Source organism: Maylandia zebra, linkage group LG12, assembly GCF_041146795.1.
Source record: "Maylandia zebra isolate NMK-2024a linkage group LG12, Mzebra_GT3a, whole genome shotgun sequence".
Lineage (NCBI taxonomy): Eukaryota > Metazoa > Chordata > Actinopteri > Cichliformes > Cichlidae > Maylandia > Maylandia zebra.
Window position 1 is genome coordinate 5,088,373 of NC_135178.1, and position 12,382 is coordinate 5,100,754.

At 50.0% G+C, this 12,382-nt stretch overlaps 1 protein-coding gene across 1 annotated transcript; it reads right to left on the reverse strand.

The window, feature by feature from the left end:
* Positions 1-1,354: 1,354 nt before the first annotated feature.
* On the reverse strand, positions 1,355-3,908 carry LOC112434514 (ribosomal biogenesis protein LAS1L-like). Its single transcript, XM_024802053.2, has one exon. The coding sequence runs from the start codon at positions 3,692-3,694 to the stop codon at positions 2,084-2,086; it is 1,611 nt and encodes a 536-aa protein (XP_024657821.2). The 5' UTR covers positions 3,695-3,908; the 3' UTR covers positions 1,355-2,083.
* Between the last annotated feature and the right edge of the window lie 8,474 nt (positions 3,909-12,382).

The window sequence follows — 12,382 nt, forward strand, 5'->3', positions numbered from 1 at the left end:
GTGACGACCTTCTCCGCTGCTGCTCTTCTTTCTTCAGCCTTCCAGGTGGACTACTGAATGGCCTGTTGCACAGGTGAGAGGGTTTATTCTGCCTCTGTTTGTTGACACCTGTGTTGGTTGAAGCCTCTTCCTCAACCAAGCTCTCATGTGCTGGTGCACACTGCGACCAGTGATACCAGGTGTCGCCCTTCCCTTTCAGTTGGACTGCTGTAGTTGTCCTGGCAACGACCTCGTATGGACCAGTCCAGCGTGGCTCCTTCCACTTGCGTTTGAGCACCTTCAGCCACACCACCTTTGCCTCCGGGGTCGCCCTGTCCACAGCGTGTAATCCAGATGTGACCTGTTTGCGAAACTGGAGATTCTTGCCACCCCTGTGGTCGCTGTGTTACTGGAATGTTCTCCTGTAAAGGATAGAAAACAAAAAGCCTCTCTCTGGTACACCTCACTAATCTACTGTGTTCATCTAATGTTCCCTTAATTATTCAAAGTTGGTTCAAGATATCATGTTCTGGGCTCTATCCTTTATATTAACTTTACTTAATCTAAATGCTCTTTATGTGTGTAAAGAGTTTATCTTCTAACCAGGATTCAGTTCATTTTAATCCTTCAACTTAAACATGAAAATAACAATGTCAGTTTTACCATATCTAAATCATCAAACACCCCAAAAGTCCTAAAATGATCCTAAACCCATTTCAACTTAAACCTTAAATCCCCCCTTTATTTTGACACATTTCATGTGTCAAAATAATGTACAAAACTAAAAATGCTCAGTTTTCCCCACTCATGATCCAATCTATGTCATGAAAATGAACTTAAAACAGAACAGTCATCAGTCATGTGCTTAGCCTTAGTCCAGTCTTTACCTCAGTGTCCAGTTGGTCCAACCTTAGTTCAGTTCGTCCGTCCAGTCACCGTCCATTCATACGTATTCACACCAGGTATTTCCTCTTTCTTGCCGAGACAACAAGAAACTGTTCCTCTTTCACAGTTGCGAGTAAACATAACTAACCTCTCACCTATAAATGATTCTCTCTAACTAAGTGTGTGTGTGTATATGTCGTCCTCAAATGCTCTCTCATCTCACCCGTTGCACTTCTGACCTTCCACCAGACCAGAGGCTCATCAAATAGCCTCGTCTAACCTGCTCCTCAGAATAACTTAGACTCTGCTTTCATTAATGCAAACTTTCTGCAACTTAGTCTTTCTGAAAGACACACACTGTTTAAACCTCTGAATGCAATATCAATGCTGCAGATTATATTATTAATGCAATGGTGATGATGACGATTATTTAACAATAGCAGTAAAATAATTTCCCTGCTCCACACTCCCTCTCTCGACCTCTGGTACACCAGAGGTCGCAATACATTGTGTCCTCGCTCTGACCCTCTCTTGTGGTCCATCCGGCCTCGGGCCTCCAGGATCCTCACCCCCTGTGGTCGCCGAGATCTTCTGCAAAGGAAACAAAACACCTTTTCCTGCATCTCCCTAACTTATCATAGTTGGGACTCTTTAATCAAAAGCCTTATCCTAATTATGTTCTTGACTTATAGACTTGTATTTATATATATTCTTCAACGTTACTCATCATTTTACCACTCTCTTAAAACGCTGACACTAACTTCATTTTAAAACCTCACATTTCCTATGTTATAACCTGTTTTTGATATAGCCTTTTTATTTCATTTTGCTCCTTTTAATGTAACAATACCTTATAATTCTAGTTTATCAGACTTAATCAAAACCTATGCTTTCCTTCCTTTGGTCCTTCTTTAAATCAGAACATTTTGTCTTCTGAAAGTTTTATTTCTGCTTCTGCCAACATGTTTAGTTAACGAGCTCGACTGGACAGAAACAATCACAACTGCTGAACCTGCACTGTGCTCATGGTTAAAATTCCACAACATTTTGTCTTCTGAATATTGTATTTTTGCTTCAAAACTGCTTCTAGCACAACAAGAGTCAGCGGAGGCTGGAATGACAACAACAACAACAATCTTGTGCTTAACATAAAACAAAAAATAACACAAGTAACAAAAACAACACAAGTAACTTAAAAAAGCTTCAGTCCACATTTCAGTTAGTTGAGCTCGCTGTTGCTCCAGAGGAGGCCCTCAGCTGGCCGGGCTGGAGCCGAGGCCCCGGGGATGCTGCTACGTGTCGCGCTGCTCTCCAGCTCCACTGGCTGGTCAAACACAGTCATTATCGAATAATTGTCCACCATGAGGCACGACGGGTCGTCCGACTGTCCAGGAACTTTACCAAGGGCATAGTTCTCCCATGTGACATTATCAGTGCACACCTGCCACGGAGAACCTCTGAGGGCAAGTGCTCTTTCAGCCTGCACGTCTGCCCATTTGCGCTCCTCACTTCTCTCCGAGTCCATCGGTGAGGAGTGTTGCATCTGGTCCAGCAGCATACTCACAGTATATATGGGCTGCTGCTGCTGCAGAGGTGTGCTGGCCTCTGAGCGCTCTGTCTGTGTGTAGATGGAGCAGAGCTGGAACAGCTTCTCTCTGGTTTCCTGAGGGGGGGGATGCTCCATGTCATCCAGGACTAGCTGGATCAGGTGAGGTGTGCTGATGCAGGGGGCATCCAGACATGCAGAGAGAAGCTGCTGCCACCTCAGCTTGATGCGGTCGATGAAAATCCTGTCCTTCATTCTGGCTTTCTTCTGCAACCTTGTCTCAAAATGATATTCAAATTTGTTGTTGTTGCAGAGGAAGACTTCTGAAATCCATGCAGAAATATAGAAACACCTGTGACCGTTGGGCTCTTTGCTGAGCAGCTTCAGTTCCACAAAGAGCTTCTCCAGGAAGAGGTGAATGAAAGACGAAGAGTTAAGCATCTTTAGCAGGGGCAGCCAAAAGCGCAGGAAGGTTTGTGGGACTCTGGGCTCAGTGGGACTGGCACTGTCAGATGTTGCACAGCCTAATGCTTCCAGCTGCTCCATGGTAGGAACAAGAAAACCGTCTTCCAGCAGCACATCAATCAACAGCTCCCTGGACCCCAGTGCAAACTGCTTGATCTCACCCAGCAACGAACTCATGTCTGCTAAGGGGGCCTGCCACAAGCTCTTCCCCTTGTCTTCAGGAGACCCATCATCAAAAGCTTGGTACTGGTCCTTCTGAAAAGAGATCAGCAGCTCCCGAGCGTTTCTGCAGGCATCCACTTCTTTCTGCCTGGCAACGAGCTGCTCATCGGGGCCTCCTCCCAGCTGTCTGGACCAAAACTCCTGCTGGAGCCACTCCAGGGCCACCTTACATCCCTTTCGGCACCATTTCAAAGAAGGAAGAGTCCCACGCATGATTTCGTGCCTCAGATCCACCACCCACTCGGGGATGTTCAAGTTTCCAGCCAGTTGCCTCAGCGGCTGGGCCTTTCTCCCCTGCTGGCGATCCGTGATAAGATTAACAAATCTTACCAGGGCCGTCCCGTACATCAGGGTCAAGTCATCTCCGGTAAGCTGTCCGGACCGGTCCCGCACCTGGCAGCGCACGAGGTCTGCTGTGCAGTCCACGGCCACGGGAAAACTATCAGCGCACCTGGCCCTCCAAGCCGATATCCTCTCTAACGCAAACCTCTGCAGAGAGGAGTCCATCGAGTAAAGGTAGTCCCGAACCTGATCCCACTCCGCTTTGTTAAGCCAGGCTACCACATGGCGTGTTTTCTCAGAGCCCTTTTTATTCATTGTGCGCGCTCCGGACCTCACGCTCAATCTCTCACTCACCGGGAAAAGCCGCTCGCCTCACGCAGAGACCACTCGCAGATTTATATGACAGAGGACCGCGTTCAGAGCTTCGAGTTTTACAGTTGCTTGTCGCACAGCAACCAGGAAATGACGCTAACGTTTTCTTCGGCTTCGTTTGTGGCTGACGTTCACCCTGCGGGCACGCTGACGCCACCTGCTGGATTGGAGGATGGAGCGATGGTTCTACAGAGCGCTTATTTACATGATGCTGGTCATAAACGAGCTTTCTTTGGCTATGGTCAATGGCGTGTCCAGCGGGGTGGCCTGGGGGGGCACAGGCCACCCCCCCAACCAGACTGGCCACCCCAGGTGCCACCCCAAAGGCAAAACAATAAAATTCAATCAAATATCAAATGTCCGATTATGTTTTCACGGTGACGCTCAGATATCCGAGTGTAAGTGAATGCAGCATCGGCTTCTGCGCTATGTGCATCACGTTAGCAAAGGTAGGAGAGCCAAGCACGAAAGACGTCACTGCAGGAAACAATTTTTCGGTGAAAGAAAATGAGGACAGAATAAATGTCCCGGTAAGTAATATTAAGTTTGTTGAGTTTAGTAAACTTCGGCGAAATTAGAATACCAAGGAAAAAATAACACTTAAAGAATTATTGCAGCCGTGGAATATTTCAGACAGTATGCTACAGAGGGCAGCTAACATAATAGTTATGAGTTATAAGATGTAATCTAAGTCGTAACATTGCTGTATGGAGCTGCAGATTTGGTTGCAGGTTAACATAGCTGGACTGGCCATCGGGCTTATTTGACTTATTTTTTATTTTTTTTGTAACGGCATGAACAATGAGAGGTGGTGGATTGGCCAGATGCAGGTCGATGTGTAGAAATAACTCCGTTGTTTGGTGGTGGCTATGGCGGGGCTTCCACAGAGGCAGCAGGTGGATGAGGGAAGGGGAGGCAGGAGGAGAGCCCCGAGGCAGCCGCCAGTCCGAGTGTCAGGTGAACTGAACTTCAGGTAAGAAGTTATGACCTGCAGTCTATCTGGGTCAGATATGAACTAAGTTTAGGTGGAGTTTATTTTCGTTGTGCTGACTTTTTACTGTCAGTTGCAATAACTCATACCGCGTTCTAGCCAGCTTGGAGTTTTTATACAGCTGTTCGGTTGCTATGATGTTACTGATAGTGAACTTTATTTTATTCATAAGGTTAGTTAGTAGAGTTGCCAACGGCTCCTTAAAAAAATGGAATGGTCCCTCAATCAGAGAAAATATTACACGTTTCGTATTGAGCTGAGAAGAGACGCAGTTTGTCCCGAACTTCAGCTAGAATGGAAAAAGACACAAAGCTGGATTTATTCTGTCTTTACGCTGCACAGCTGCCTCTTCTCTCATCCTCCCTCTCCTGTTGCTACTTCAATCATGAAACTGATCGATGATCAGCTGATCGGCTTTTCTCTCTTGTTTGTTTATCGCCCACTTTGCGCCAGAAAGACGAAACCAGCAGATGTCGCGCTAAACAACAGCAGCACGTTTAAGCTTGATCGGCTGTTGTTAGAATTTATTTAATATTAATTTCTAGTATCAGCTGATGTTTGCTGGAGCCACAGCTGTAAAGCTGCTGGTCATGATGTCGGTTTGGATATCTGGTGAGAGGGAAACGTGAAGACCACCCACCAGGATCCTTTTTTATGTAGCTGACAGCTGGTAACTGTGCAGGGGCGGGTCTAGCAAAGTTTTGCCAGGGGGCCAGGTAGGGCATTAACAGGGAAAGGGGGCACAAAGAAATACTTTTCTTTCCTATTCTCATTTAAAATATCTAGCTTTTATTAAATAATTATCTAAATCTTACAACCAAAGTTTTTATCTGGCGTAAAATGTATAGAAATCATACATATACCAAAAAGACTGTACATCACTGTCACAACAGGGTTTGTTTTCATTCAAAGGCTTTATGGCTTTAATACCTGGTGGGTCGGTCTGTAGTCAAAATGCCCGATTTTCTGTCCCAGTCCAGCCCTGCAGGTTATACTGGCAGTGTCACCATGCCAGCTGAATGTATTTCATCATCAGCCAGTGTTGTTCTTTATCAATATTACCAAAGTTTACCATAAGGCAGCATAGAAAGTATTTACTTGCTTTCAGGTTTTATTCAAATATTAGTCTTTTCAGTTGTTTCTCCACTTTTTTCCTGTTTCAAAATCAAACACCAGTTTGTGAGAAGATTATCTTCTTTTTTTAACAGGCAGAGAAAGTTTTGCATTGGAATGGCTAATTTGTCAATTGTTTGCTACAAATGTTCGTATTTTAATATTCAAAAATGTTTTTGCCCAAAACATATGTGCAGTATATGTCAGTAAAAATACTATGCAAATATTGCTGTCCTTGAATGCTGAGTAAACACTGACAAAGCACTGATTGTATCTCTTGTACTTTATCAACGCAGTATCTAAAAACTTTGCACCGTAGTGGTTAAAATCTCATTCTAATAAGAGTTAAAAGTGCATTTGGTTATTAGGTTTATAGGATTATTGAATTATGGTTAAGGGTTGGTAGAATTTTTTTTTAAAAACATTATCTGCCAATTAAATCTGCCACCCTTCTCCAAATCTGTGCCCCTACCTGGCCCCCCCAACAAAAATTTTCTAGACACGCCACTGCGCCTATCAGTGCCCACACAGCGGAAATATGTGCGCAACACGTAGCTGTGCTGTCTGGGGAATCATCAACAAGCGGTAAACTTTCAGAGGAAGTGAACTACTGATGGTTACGCAGAGAAGAAAACAGCGATGTCTGAGTCAGACGAGGAGCGTGGTACTTTCTGCACCAGCAAGAATACTGAGGGGGCAAATACGACTCCTAATAGCCCCAAGGGGGTTATGGTGACACTACCTTGCTTCTCTTGGTGTCCCAAAATATGCAGCCCAAACGGTCACGCCATCTTCTGGATTTGTTTTTTTGTTTTTTTTGGTTGTGCAATAGTTGGTGGTATTTGGTTAGGGGTATGGTTATGTAAAAGTAAAGGTCAGGTTGCCCCGTCGGACGACGAGGACCCTAATTGCCGTTTCTCAAAAGCTGCAGTGGCCGCAGACTCCGAGAATTGTTCGGAGATTGGAAAGTGAGTAACATTTGAAACTTCTGATACATTTTTTTTTCACATTACACATACGATTATGCACTGATCCAAATGCAAACGCTAAAAAATCTCCAAGAACTGCGAACATATGGGCTCAAATTGTGGTCATAAATATTTTGTACTTGTAAATCAGGATTTGTATGTGTAAAAAGAATTTGTGTGTGCCTTAGTGATGTGTCAGTTGTGAACGAAATGGCTCTTAGAGCCGGGTCTTTGACGTGAATGACGCAAGCCGGCTCCTTATCGCGAGCCTCCCAGTCCTACTGCCAGTTTCTGGAAGACACCTTCTTCAAGCAGTGGTACAGGAAGAAGTCTGCATCCTTCAAGAAAAACGATTAGTTATGTCTATAACTTCTGTTCCCTGAAGGAGAGGAACGAGGTACAACACATAAGTATGGGATATCACGCCCTCGCGTGTCCTGGCTGAAGAAACCTTTATTCACGCCTTTACGGCAGATGACGTGTGATGACACGCGCAAGGCCCCGCCCGCACATATAGCCGCTGCCATCACCGTCATCCCTCAGTTCGATAGCCGCTCTTCACCGAGCCAACTGCTCAGTGGGGCCACCCTGTGTTGTACCTCGTTCCTCTCCTTCAGGGAACAGAAGTTATAGACATAACTAATCGTTCCCTTTCAGTCGATTCACTCGGTACAACACATAAGTATGGGACCTATATACACGCCCCGCAGAGCAGCCACCGAACCGGAACGGGACCACCACATCCTTAGTGAGTGGTAGACCCAGCAGAAAGGACAGCATGAGCCACCGAAGGGGCTGTAACGTCCAACCGATAAAACCGCACAAAAGTGTGCGGCGACGCCCAATTAGCCGCTGCACAAATATCAGCCACAGGCACCCCTCTAAAAAGAGCCCATGAGGTCGCCATCCCCCTGGTGGAATGAGCTCCCACCCCGTGGGGCAACGCAAAACCTCCGGTGCTGTATGCCAGCGAGATAGCTTCTACAATCCAGTGGGACAGCCTCTGTCTGGACAGAGCTCTACCTCTATTCGGATTAGCGAAGCAGACAAACAACTGGTCACACAAACGCACATCCCGAGTGCGCTCAATGTAGGTGCGTAGCGCACGCACCGGACAAAGAGAATGCACCCTCCTCTGCTCCTCAGATTCAAAAGGAGGGGAGCAAAAGCTCAGCAACTCAAACTCCATTGAACTATAAGATGCAGGCATGACCTTGGGAAGATAGGCGGCATTCGGACGCAATACGACCTTGCGGCCATCAGGAGAAAACTGTGTGCAGGCAGGATGCACAGACAGCGCATGAAGGTCCCCCACTCGCTTCGCCGAGGCCAAAGCGAGAAGTAATGCGGTCTTATACGAAAGAAGTTTCATATCTACCGACTCAACGGGTTCAAACGGAGGGCCACAAAGGGCCTCCAGCACCAAAGACAAGTCCCAAGCCGGGACACTGGACTTAAGCACGGGCCTCAGCCGGCGAACCCCTTTCAGAAAACGCACGGCGAGGGGATGCGCACCTGGTGTCACCCCGTCAAAACCGATATGACAAGCAGATATAGCCGCTAAATAAACCTTGATCGTCGAAAACGAAAGGCCTTTATCCAACAGCTCCTGCAGGAATGTCAAAACATCCACAATAGAGCACTGAAATGGGAGAGTGTGGCGGTCCTGGCACCATCGCTCGAAGGCTCGCCATTTGTAAGCGTACAAGCCTCTAGTAGACGAGGCCCTGGCGCTCTGAATCGTCGCTACCACACTAGGTGGCAGACCCTTAGCAACCAAGTTTAACCTCTCAGCAGGTAAGCATGAAGGTGCCACAGATCCGGGCGCGGATGAAACACTTCCCCCCCCGCCTGAGAGAGGAGATCCCTGCGGAGAGGAAGCTGCCAAGGACTTGCTGCAAGCAGGCTGATTATTTCTGCATACCACGACTTCGCGGGCCACCAAGGGGCCACCAGGATCAGAGAGAGGGAATGCCGACGCACCCTCTCCAGAATTGGAGAAATCATTTCCACTGGGGGAAATGCATACAGGAGCACGTCTGGCCATTGGTGCGCTAGCGCGTCCAAGCCCAAGGGTGCATCGTGGTCGATTATGGAGAAGTACAGGGGGCAGTGAGCATTCACCCTGGAAGCAAAAAGATCTATTTGCGCCTCGCCAAATAGATCCCAAATCTGAGCCACTATTGAAGGGTGTAACCTCCATTCTCTCACCAGAGGACCCCCCCTGGAGAGAAGGTCCGGCCCCAGGTTCAGGTGGCCCGGGACATGGGTGGCTCTTAGAGTCAGAAAATGAACACTGCACCATAACAGCAGAGAGCGAGACAGCTGCAACAGGGGAAGAGAGCGTGTTCCTCCCTGCCTGTTTATATAAGACACCACTGTTGAATTGTCCGTCCTGACTAAGACATGCTGGCCCTGCAGGACTGGACGGAAACGCTTTAGAGCTAAGAACACTGCTAACAGCTCTAAGTGGTTGATGTGCAGCTGGCGCTGAGCCGCGGACCAGATCCCTCTCACTGACGCACCCTCGCACAGCGCTCCCCACCCACTTAGGGAAGCATCTGTGGACACCACCTTGCGAAACAACACCCTCCCAATCCGAGAGCCCTGGTGCAGTAGCCCGGGCTCCCTCCAAGGACGGAGAGCTAGCATGCAAGACGCAGTTACCGGCAGCCTCCTCCGGAGGTGACGCGAAGCACACAAACGGTGAGAGAGAGTCCAGCGTTGAAACGCTCTCATTTTCAACAGCCCAAGCGGCACTACGGCGATCATAGATGCCATCATGCCCAACAAGCGCAATATCGTCTGGAAACGCAGTCTGCGTCCCAGCTGAAATTGAGCGAGGCAGCGATGAAACGCGGCCACTCTGTGCTCTGACAACCGTGCGCGGCTGGAAAGAGAGCATATTTCCAGACCGAGAAAAGCGATCTGTTGACCTGGGATTAGCGAGCTCTTCTGAAAGTTCACAGAGAACCCCAGTGTCTGAATGTGTGACAGAACCCGCGACAGCTGCGTCTCCGCCTGTTCTCTGGAGCAAGCCACGAGAGCCCAGTCGTCCAGGTAGGCCAAGATGCGGATGCCCCTCTTCCTGAGGGGCGCTAGCGCTGCCTCGGCACATTTCGTAAAGGTGCGGGGAGCGAGCGACAGCCCGAACGGCAGCACTAGGTATTCGTAGGCTACGCCCTCGAATGCAAACCTCAGAAACTGCCTGTGTTTCGGGTGTATAGCGACATGAAAATAAGCATCTGTTAGATCGATTGTCGCAAACCAATCTCCCGGGCCGACTGCACTCAGGAGCTGTCTGAGTGTTAGCATCTTGAACCTGTACGTTCGCAGGTACGTGTTCAAGACTCGCAGGTCGAGGATGGGACGAAGCCCTCCCCCTTTCTTCGGAATGACAAAATAACGGCTGTACCAACCTTTGTCCGTCTCCGAAGCGGGGACCACCCGTATTGCTCTCTTCTGTAATAGCGCCTGTATTTCCTCTCTGAGTACCAAGGCTGCCTCGGGGTTGACAATCGTGTTCACGACTCTTTGGAAACGAGGCGGCTTGACCCGGAACTGCAACCGGTAACCCATGGCAACGGTTTGCAGCACCCACGGAGAGGGGGCGCAAGCGCGCCACTGAGGGAAGTGAGCAGCCAGCCGGCTGGCCTGCAGCACTGACGGCGGGGCGCTGTCGCCCCCCAGTGTGTCTGCAGGGGACTGCATCCCCTGCCTGACCTGGCTCATTTCGCCTGCAGGTTGAGCATTTGAGATTGTTTGAGAGTAAACAACACTCTTTATTGATTGCAACATGGGAACATGTACATTTATACATTTTGTTGGGTGCACCTTTTCCGGGGCATAACAATGAAAAACAGCGGGAACACTCGATGTGGTCGCTTGAACATTCAACACATCTGAACCGTGTGCAGGGGTTATGTGCTTGGGAGACCGCGATAGGGAAGTGCAGCGCCTTCTGGGGCTGACAACCTGAACAGAACTTAAGCGGCACCTCTTGTGCGGCAACAGAGGGGTAAGAGCAGCGTCTCCCTGCTGCCGGATCCCTTCCCCACTCGCAATCACAGCTAGGAGGGCTGAGGCTTCTTCCTCCTGGGCGTCGGGTCCCGTCGGGGGCCCGGGGGAGGGCCTTTGCCCCAGGCCGACTGGCGTGGAGCTCGGGCCGGAGTACGTGCTCTCGCCGGCGGCCCTCCCACTCCAGCAGTGGGCGCCGGTCTCTTGCCAGCTGTCAGAGGAGCGGCGGGCCTGTGAGAGCTAGCAGTGGGCTTGGGCTGGGGCTGGCGTCTGGGGATGATGTCGCGCAGAGCTTCCGTCTGCTTCTTCCTCAGATCGAATCTAGCCTGAATGGCTTCAAGTGAATGTCCGAATAACCCAGCCGCAGACACTGGTGCGTCCAGATACACAGCTCTGTCTCTATCAGGGACGTCGGAGAGGGTCAGCCACAGGTGCCTCTGCGCCACCACTGTCGAAGCCATCCCTCTGCCCAGGGAGAGCGCTGCACAGCGAGACGCACGGAGGATGTAATCCGTGGTGACTCTAACCTCGTTAAGAAGAGGTGACAGCGGGCTGTCCTCCGGAACCAGCGATCCAAGCTCCGCCAGGCACATTGCTTGGTACGTCTGGAGCATGGTGACGGAGCTCATGGCTCGAGCGGTGCCGGCCTGAGCCCGATAAATCTTCTCCAGCTGCGAGGCCGAGAATCTGCAGTGCTTGGACGGCAGAGTTGCGGGGCCACCGACACCATGGTTATGGGACGGGGCCAGATAAGCAGCCAGAGACGGCTCCATAGGGGGTGGGTTAGCTAAACCAGCTCCCTCGGCGCCGTCCAATTCCATGTACTGTCCATAGCCGGGCACAGTGACGCGGGTAGACAGAGGTTTGTCCCATGACGCTGTTAGCTCGCAGAGAAAGTCTGGGAACATGGGGAGGCAGTTTTTGGCCGTTGCGGGCTCCGGTGGAAGGAAAAAACCCGCAAACCGCGACGGCTTCCGAGCTGGTGGAGGAGAGGGCCAGTCCACCTGCAGCTTCTCAGCGGCACGGCGAAACAGGGAGAAAAGAGAGGTGTCATCGTGGCCGACCGGCGCAGCAGCGGCGGCATATTGGGTCGACAATGAGCTCTCCTGCTCATCCTCCGACAAACCATGGATGTCCAGGCCGATGTCCAGCACGTCATCGTCTTCCTGGGGAGCGCTGGCGGGCTTCAACCCAGGCTGAAGCCCGTCAGCGCTCCTGCATGGTTCCGGTCCGTCATCGGCTAACCCGTCAACGTATTCCATGTGGTCAGCCCAGCTAATCGCGGGGACATCGACCTGAAAATTTTCGTCTTCGGACTCGGACGAAGCCGGGGCTCCAGACTCGGAAAGAAGAGGGTCATGCCGTGCGACAGCCGAGCGTCCCAGCACTCTTTCCACAAACGTCACCCGTCTTTCCAGGGTCGAGCGTCGGAGCTGGCGACAAAACGCACAAGCTTCGGGCTCCGTCAACGCTCTCCTAGCGTGGACGATCCCCAGGCAGACAGGGCAGGCATCGTGCTGGTCGCTGTCGTGCAAAGAGAAA